General features: G+C 43.7%; 1 protein-coding gene across 2 annotated transcripts; it reads left to right on the plus strand.

The window, feature by feature from the left end:
* Positions 1 to 1,611: 1,611 nt before the first annotated feature.
* Positions 1,612 to 4,487, plus strand: LOC128742359 (elongation factor Ts, mitochondrial). Of its 2 annotated transcripts, XM_053838695.1 has the most exons (3): positions 1,624 to 1,720; positions 3,005 to 3,574; positions 3,631 to 4,487. In XM_053838695.1, exons 2-3 carry the CDS (start codon positions 3,007 to 3,009, stop codon positions 3,987 to 3,989), a joined length of 927 nt encoding a protein of 308 aa, XP_053694670.1. In that variant the 5' UTR covers positions 1,624 to 1,720; positions 3,005 to 3,006; the 3' UTR covers positions 3,990 to 4,487. The 2 variants fall into 2 exon arrangements, with proteins under 2 accessions (XP_053694671.1, XP_053694670.1); XM_053838696.1 differs by lacking the exons at positions 3,005 to 3,574; positions 3,631 to 4,487 and adding an exon at positions 1,924 to 2,888 and having other exon boundaries at positions 1,612 to 1,720.
* The last annotated feature ends 5,059 nt before the right edge of the window (positions 4,488 to 9,546 follow it).

Here is a 9,546-nt window from a genome sequence, read left to right on the forward strand (position 1 = left end):
CTCCTAATTTCAGACAACGTTTTGTATCTGCGTTAAACAACACTGGCAAGACGTTTCCCGAAAACGTCCTCCTCATCGATCAAATTGATCACCAAGTTTTGGCCAGACATTTATTCGTGTTTGCCAGATTTTCGAATAAACCTGTTAGCGACCGTAGGAAGAATAGGGACTCAAACACTCACTAAAATATTTTTGAACAATGTGATGGAAACGCAGCACGAGCTTCCAGCAATCTTTTCCTGGTGATCTTTCTGGATAGACGATGTAGACGACGAAATTGCTTCGTCAAAAGAATTTTCATCAGTCTGTGCTCTTCATCTTGTCTTTTGATGAAAGTTGAAGCAATACGTATCAATTACTTCTGTCAGGAATCTATAAAAATAGCTGTTGATTGGCTGGAATTGACAACGCAATCAATGGTAAAAAGGACAACGATGCGTTATCTTACGTGTTTTGACTACAGAAACCACTTTGTAGCGAACGGCAGTGTACTATGTCATCATGGTTCCGCAATATTCCGAAAAGAATTTGATTTTGTCATCATCTCTACCTACTACTGACTTAATTCCGAATTTTATTTACCATCATCGGACGTATCTTGACCTGATAAACAACTTTTTCGAAAACATCAACTTTCTATCTCGTCATGGTTCGGAAATATCGCCAAATGAATCAAATTTCACCATATACTCCATCTAGCGGACTACACACTTAAAAAAAAGTACCGAGTTCGGTAAAATATCGTAAATTTTACCGAACTCTGAGCAGCAGAACGTTCGGTCAAAAATTTTTATGATGCCAAACATTACTAATGATCCGTAAACGTCGATTGGCACCATCGAATTTTACCGAACGTTCGGCTGCTCAGAGTTCGGTAAAAAAATTTAAGTGTGTAGTTCCAAACTGCAGTGTTTGTTACCAAATGCGTCTTTACAAACAACTTTGTAGTAAATAGCAACCTTCTAGCTCATTACGGTTCTAAAGTATTCCTAAATGAATTTAGTTTCTTCATTATAAGTGCCATCTAGCGAATAAGTTCCGAACTTTGTTGTATGTCATCGGATGTATCTTAACTAGATAAGCAACTTTGTCGGGAGTCGCAACCTTCTATCTCTTCACAAACTTGAGCTATTGCCCGCCGTGTACTCAGTACACGACGCGACCGCTTGTGTAACTTTTTTCATTTCAAAAAAGTTACGTTAGTGGTCGCGCTGGTGTACTGAGTACATGCGCGCGGACTCACTATTTTTACAAGCAATTTTCGACCACTTTTTTTATTTCTTTTTGCTATATTTTGGCATCATTAAAAAGAGGAAGAGTAGATCTTCGAATACAACCAAAACCTGGTGTGATTTGATTAAAATTTTGATGATTTTTTCACGTTTTTCGAAAACGCGTGTACTCAGTACACTAGCGCGGCCGCTCTATAGGGTTAATGAAAATCGAAAATTACTTTTATATTTATAAATATGGATAATATTTTTGGTTAATTTTTTTTCGGGATTACAGTTCCGAGCTCAAAGCGGCTCACATCTCTCCATTCTTCAGCATGCTGACAAACTGTCGATAAAGAAGAAACTTCATTTGACGTTTTGAAACAAAATCTTCACGCGAGTGATGAAGTGAAGAAGTTTATTGCTTTAAAAAGTTCGATGCTAGATTGTGCAAAATACTTATTATATCGAGTGGAAATACTGTAAAATTCTTAAATCAAATCAAAGTAAGTATACGTAGATCAATATTTTTCCGTAAAATAGCATGCAAATAAGGGTTTTCAAGAAAACAGTTATAAACATTAGTGATGTAACTTCTTTCGTGTAGCCGAGGTAGTAGGTATATGCGAGAAGCTAGAATAAACTTTCCTCCTATCACATTCGAACAGAATCTGTCAGTGCAAAACTAATTCCGGTCCGCCTGTTTCAGATTGGCCACTCAGCACTGTAATCAAAATGGACAAGCCAATTGTGCTCGTTCTGTCGGTGGATCCGGCTGTACAACCGGAATCGCTAATTGCTAAGATTCGCAAAGTGCCAGATGATCAGGGTCTAGAGTCCCTTGCTGACGGTCACACCGGCTACAATTATCACATACAGACAAAATACTACGACACCGATATAGTGTTCTGTGTCTGTAAGAGTACTACCGAACTAGATACAATGCCAGCGCCTATTCTGAAACAGACGGAAGGAATTTTGATCTACTTCGATTCGAAGGATCGCAATTTTTTGAAACTATTGCCAGAGTATGCTAGTTTCGTGACTGATGCGGACATCGAGTTCGGTATTTTGTTATGCGGTGAGCTGCAGGATGAAAGCGAAAAGGGGATTACTTACCGAGAAGCGAAACAGTTTTGTGATGCTCTGGATGTGATAGAACTGGAACCGAGCGGTGAAACTGACGAGGGTGAAGCTGCCGGTGTGGATGAGCTAATACAAGCGATGCACAACTTTATCTGGTCCAATGTGAATATGACGCGTAAGGATTCTTCTGGTGGCGGTGTTGTTGGTGGGGAGCCTGTTTTGCAAGGAAGCAGTGCCGAAGAGGGAGAAATGACTGAAGATGAGCGGAGAGCCGATGAGGAGGTGAAGGACTTTGAGAAGCTGCTGACGCAGTTGATGCAGTTCCGCACGAATACGAGCTCCTGGACGAGGAATGAGCGGTTGGCCTATGCGCAGGAGTTCGCCGAAATTTTCGACGAAATGATTGCGGATGATGATTGAGCGAACCTCGTGGTTTGTTAGCAGGAGAGCAGTTTGTTGGGTTTTGTTCCATTCTGACCCCCGCCCGAAGCATTCCAGGGACCGAAAATAGTTGTCTTTGGTAGACATATTGTTCGAACTTATTTATTGTCATTGTACGCATATATTTTATTTTTAACAATATAAATAAGGAATCTTAATTTGTTGGCTAGTTTCCATTCATATGTAGAAGATATTCATGAAATATTTTAGGCAATAGAAAACATATGAAGATGACAAAACATGGACATTTTTTATTTTTTCAGCAATGCTTATTAGCTACGCAGCTCGATTTGTCAGTTCCGCAGGGATCGGGTGCCGCTTGTATGCCACCGCAGAAAAGAGTGCCCTGGCTACTTTGCGCAAGAAGACTGGTTACACGTTCGCCAACTGCAAAAAGGCATTGGAATTACATGGCAATGACCTAACCAAGGCAGAACATTGGTTGAAGGAACAGGCTCAAGCCATGGGTTGGTCTAAGGCCACTAAACTAGAAGGTCGTAACACGACGCAAGGTCTTATCGGGGTGCTGGTGCGTAACAATATCGGGGCAATTGTGGAAGTAAATTGTGAAACAGATTTTGTCGCAAGAAATCAAAGTTTTCAGAAGTTTGTTCAAACCGCTTCGACTGCTTGTGTTCAATATATGAACCAGTTTGAGGGGGATACCAATTTGGCTAAGATTGGATTGAACGGAGAAGCACTGAAACAGATTATGATGGACGATGGCAAATCACTGGGGGATCATTTGGCTCTGATGATAGGAACGGTTGGCGAGAATGCAACGCTGAACAGAGCAGTCTGCTACAAAGCTCCTGAAAGTGTCAATTTGACTGGTGAGATCATTATTTATCTAAGAGGTTTCGTTTAATATTAGTTCAATTATTCATAGGTTATGTACATCCATCACCGGTGGAAGAAGTTCCCTCCGACATTCCACAGTACGGTAAATATGGCAGCATTTTGGCGTTCAAAAGCAACAATCCTGACTCGAATGGGGAAGTAGCTAAAAAGATTTGTCAACACGTGGTTGGAATGAAACCGGACCGGATTGGCGACAAAAGTCGGGATGAGCCGGTCGCGGATAAAGACGATGAGCCGTGCTTAATTTTCCAGGAGTATCTTGCTGATCCTGCATACACGGTTGCAGAAGTGCTTGAAGCCAACCAGGTGGAAGTGGTAGACTTCCAGCGGTTTGAATGTGGCGAAAAGTCGAAAGCGGAAGACGAGAACGTAAGGGTAGTAAACTGAGTTGTTTTTTCGTCGAATCTGGTTTATTAGACGATAATATAATATAATATAATCTTTACGTTACTAGCATGTATTGGTACGTTTCATAGTTACACTATTGCCATGAGGAATTCATCCACACCTACGGCGATTGATTTATTTTCGATATAATCTCGGATCTAAAAAGCCTTCCATTAGCACAGAGGCGAGAATGTGCAAAATGGTCAGGATAAAGATTATCTGTGTGATTAGCAGCTTTAAATTATTGCGATCCGACGTGTTGGGCATGATCTAAAAGAAAAAAAAGCCATTTTTAAACCATAAACCAGGATAAAATTTTGTTATATTTTTACACGTAACGAAATGTACATAATTATAACCAGGGACTGGAGAATCAACGAAACGATGAGAATACCCATCAAAATAGGTGGCAATGTTTCATGCTGGTCTTTATCCGTTCTCTGCACGAGCAATAGTTGAAACAAAGTCGGAATGAATAGACTGCCATCAATAAACAGTTTTGCGAGCACTTTATGATGTCTATTGCAGAAATTCGGTTGGTTTGGTGCTGGTTGCGGTTCCGACATGTCTACTCTTTACGTCAACCTGTGAGTATTCTTCCTTGCGGCATACTTTGATCGATTTCTGTGCAGAGAGATTTTTGTAATGGGTAATATTTTTTACGAATCGTGTCTTTTATGTAGATGTCAATTATTCCAACGAAAACATGTTTTTTTACAAGTCTTAAAGTACCCAACATTGTCCAATGGACGAATCAGCGTACACCGGCAAACGAACGAAAAGGGGCTAAAACTTGTCTACTTCGCCGTCTTCAAGAACATGACCAGACGTAGGTAGTACCTGTTTCCAGCATAACCTCCACCGGAATAACAAATAGACCACGTTTTGATAGATGGTCGGTACTTTTCAAACATTTTCAACGTCCGAAACATTTTTCTTCTTTTACCAGCCGAGAGGCGAGGTGGCTCTTGCCGTATAAAGAATTCTTCTCAACCGTAATTCGTTGCGCGGCTCGATACACGCAAGTCGGCTTCAACCTGGTCGAGCAATCTAGCACGCTGGGCCGCTCAATTCCTGGTGTCGGTGAGGTTTAACCCTCTAACGGTCAACACCGTAAAAACGATGGGATCAAGCTAATGACTTTTATCATGAAAGTACACACAAAAAAACCTTAAGTTCTGATTTTCATGCAAAAATAATTATCGGGAGGAGCGCCAGGTAAGAAAAAGCCCAATTTCTCTTTTTCTTTTTTCATGTCTAACGCTCTGCCCAGATATTTTTTCCATTCAGATACATTTCAAAATTAAAATAATGCATGAAATTTACTCATAGAAACATTTTTTAGGTCAATTATTTTGTTCTAGATCTCCTTTTCCTTCAAAAGTAAAGAAGGGAATATTCGCGCATTAATTATTTTCGGAATTTTTCGAAAGTTTTGTTTTTGAAAGATGATAACTTTTGAATGCATGGTCAGAATGTTGTGATATTAGTATTAAAATGTCAAGAAATCTGTTCTGAACACATTTTGCGTATTGTCAATGAAAAACAAATTTCGTATGCGCCTCTAGAGCTTCAAAAGCGAAGGCCGTCTACAGACGTCAGGCATCCTTGCGAAGTGGTCGACCCACCATAGACTCAAATTTTCGCCAAATGCACGATGGAAATCTCTACAAGCAGTGCCTGTAGTTCGTGATTCATAGGCCACCGCCATTCTCCGCTTTCCGTTTGTATTCCGCCAAAAATAGTCCGCAACACCTTTCGTTAAAATACGGCAAGTACACGTATGTCTTCCGTAAGCAAAGTTGCTGTCTCAAGTCCGTGGAGGACTACCGGTCTGATTAGCGTTTTATACATCATTGTACGGCGGCAAATGCTCCTTGATCGAAGCGTCTTGTGGAGGAGAAGTAGACTCGATCTGCAGCTTGAATGCGTCGTTGAATCTCTATACTCGTATTATTGTCGGCGGTGACCAGAGATTCCAAATATACGAATTCATTAACCACTTCCAGTTCATCGCCGTCAATAGTCACTGTCCGTGGGAGGCAAACATTGCTTTCTCTGGAGCGTCTACCTACCATATATTTGGTTTTCAATCCTCCTAGCTTCTATTTTTAGTCTGAAGTAGATTGCCTCCGCCATCCCAAGGTTTCTAGAAGTGATGTCGAGGTCGTCTGCGAAGGCTAAGAGTTGGCTACTCTTGCTGAAGGTCGTTCCTCTCGTTTTGAAGTCCGCTCGCCGGATCACACCTTCAATAGCGATATTTAATAACATACAGGACAGTCCATCTTCTTGCCGCAACCCTCTGCGCGATTCGAAAGGACTCGAGAGCACATCACGCGCTGCAGGGTAGCTTTGATCAGCCGCGTCAGTTTGTCCGGAAACCGTACTCGTTGTACTATTGACATTCCTGGAGGATTTGTCGGAGAAGAAAAATTTGATCCGAGTAGCACGGGTTCCCATAAAGCCCGCCTGATACTACCCTAAGAATTCTCTTACTATTAATGATAGACAACGCAACAAAATCTGAGAGATCATTTTGTAGGTAGCGTTGACCAGCGTAATGCCGCGGTAGTTATAGCAACCTAGCCAGCCGCCCTTTTTTGTAGACCTTCCTCCCAACCACTTATAATTATCCAGTGCAGTTCCGTTGCTAACGGTTCTTGGATATTTTTGTAGAATTCAGTCGGGAGTCGGTCCTTTCCGACGGCTCTATTATTCTTCAGCTGACTGATTTCTCGCCGGATCTTTTCGAAATCGGGAGCTCTTGTCGTTTGTAGGCAGTTCTAGGTTAACTTTCGTTGCGTCTTCTTCTGTTATATCACCGTTGAGATGCACATCGGAGAACTGCTTCCACTTTTCGTCCACGCGCTCGTTTGTAATAAGATCCCCTCCCTCGTCCATCACATGTCAGGTTTAGCCCTTACGAGTTTAGTGAGTTATGTTCAGCTTCTTGTAAAGCTTGTGCGTGTCTCTTCTTCTTAATTTGCCTAACGTCTTACGGCAAGGCCAGCGTAGTATAATTTCTCATCTGTTTCGATCCATGGCAACTGATCTCCAGTTCCGCGGGCACCCAGTGCTCGCCAGATCTCGCTCCACCTGGTCTTGCCACCTCGCTCGCAGTGCCCTTCTTTGTCTTGTTCCTACCGGATTCGATGCGAAAACCACTTTTGCAGGATAGTTGTCCGGCATTCTAGCAATATGTCCTGTCCAATGTATCCGTCCATCTTTAACCACTTTCTGAATACTTGGTTCGCCATAGAGACGCGCGAGCTCGTGGTTCATTCTTCGCCACCATATACCGTTCTCTTGCACTCCGCCAAAGATGGTTCTTAGCACCCCCCCCCCCCCCGTTCAAAAACTCCGAGTGCTCGTAGGTCCTTTTCTAGCAGTGTCCACGTTTCATGCCCGTAGAGGACAACCGGTCTAATTAGCGTTTTGTACAGTGTGCACTTTGTACGGGGGCTTAGATGGTTCGACCGCAAGTGTTTGTGGAGTCCGTAGTAGGCCCGACTTCCGTTGATAATACGTCTTTTAGTCTCACGGCTGGTATTGTTGTCCTCTGTTGCCAGTGAGCCAAGGTATACGAACTCGTCGACTACCTCGAACTCATCCCCGTCGATTACCACGGTACTGCCCAAGCGGGCCCTGTCGCGCACGGTCCCGCCCGCCAGCATATACTTCATTTTAGACGTATTTATCTTCAATCCAATCTTCTCTGTTTTGTGTTTTAGTCTGGTGTACTAATCTTCCACCGCCTCAAATGTTCTGCCGACAGCATTCACGTCGTCAGCAAAGCAGATAAATTGACTGGATTTATTGAAAATCGTGCCCCGTATTTCGATCGCCGCTCGTCTTATAACACCTTCAAGCGCAATGTTGAATAGCAGGCAGGAAAGACCATCTCCTTGTCGAAGTCCCCTGCGAGATTCGAATGGGTCCGACAATCCACCCGAGATTCTCACACAGCACTGGATCCCATCCATCGTAGCCATGATAAGTCTAGTAAGCTTACCCAGAAAGTTTTCGTCTAAAATTTTCCATAGCTCTTGTTGGTTTACGTCATCATATGCGGCTTTGAAATCGATGAATAGGTGATGCATGGGGACTCGGAATTCGCGGCACTTCTGGAGGATCTGCCACAGGGTGAAGATTTGGTCCGTTGTAGACCAACCCTCCATGAAGCCGGCTTGGTAACTTCCGCGTGTGTCATTATCCCGGAATAGTTGTTCCAGCTTCTCACGAACTCTGTCCTCCTTCTGGAGCCTTTTTCTCCTCAGGATCGTGGTCAACCTGGTCCGCGCTCGGGGATATGCTTAGATAGTTTTTCCACGCTCTTTTTTCCCCTCTATCGCTTGATGGCATTTCCCGTTAAACCAATCTTTTCGTGCGCTCGAGATTGTCTCACCTAACACCGCGGTAAAAACAGTGCAGAATACAGCATACACCCGGGCAACATTACAATAGATCAATAATGTTGTGGTCAAAGTGATAAGCACATACAAAAAAAATACCGCGGTTGCGGCCTCTTTGACGGCCGAGCGTATCATCCATCCATCCGTCGAATCTTCTAGCTCCACAGAGGAAGGCAGAGTCTTATGGAGTACGCGCGGGTAGTTTTCTGCAACTCGCGGGTTGTATAATTGGCGGATGTTTTACCGAGGAGGGCGGCTCTATCGCAAGGTATAAACCGTCGATAGTTTTGAGTCGATCGAGGTTCGTTGGTCAGGTTATCTCCAGGTGGCTTTGTGGATATCTTTGTGGGGAAGAAAGTGTTTTTGATCACCAGGCGTCGGGAAACTGTAAAGTTGATGCATCGCTGGCCATTATCGTTCTTGCCGGTGTGCAGGCTATGGGGCCCGATAACTGGTCTATACATTGCTTCCCTGACGATCAAGGCCTTCACATCTCCGATGACGATCTTGATGTCCCGCGGCGAGCAGCTGTCGTACGTTGCCTCCAGCTGCGCATAGAACGCTTCCTTCTCGTCGTCGGGTCTACCTTCGTGTGAACAATGCACGTTTATGATGGTGTAGTTCAAGAAACGACCTTCTATTCTTAACATGCGCATCCTCTCGTTGATCGCTTTCCAGTCCGTTACGCGATCCTGCATTTTGTCCAACAATTTTCGAAGCCCGTTCGCAGCTCGTAGGTCGCTCCACTGTTATGGAAAAATTGGGCTTTTCGCCACGAATCCTCCCCACTTTCTCGCCTTTGCGACTCTTCTGCAGTTCCACGATGCCGAGCTTTCGGGGTATTAACTGATCGAGCAGCGCTCTGTCGCCCCCCACGACCCATTTAGCGATCTGCAGTTCCAGGTGCCAACTTTCCACTCCATGTCCTGATTTCGTCGCTTTTGTCCATGCCGAATATTCCAAGTAGAATGTTCTTGATTCTCTTTAGTGTCTTGGTTTTAGATTGGTAGCCGTACTAAGACCCACGCTACCGAGTCTCGTGATGGGGTTGCCATCTTATAAGGTCAGACAACACTGGTTGCTCTTTTCCTGTTGGTTGCTCTTATTCCGGCTGATACCACGTGGAGGTACGGATAGGAGTTGCT

The sequence above is a fragment of the Sabethes cyaneus genome, chromosome 3 (assembly GCF_943734655.1).
Source record: "Sabethes cyaneus chromosome 3, idSabCyanKW18_F2, whole genome shotgun sequence".
Classification (NCBI taxonomy): domain Eukaryota; kingdom Metazoa; phylum Arthropoda; class Insecta; order Diptera; family Culicidae; genus Sabethes; species Sabethes cyaneus.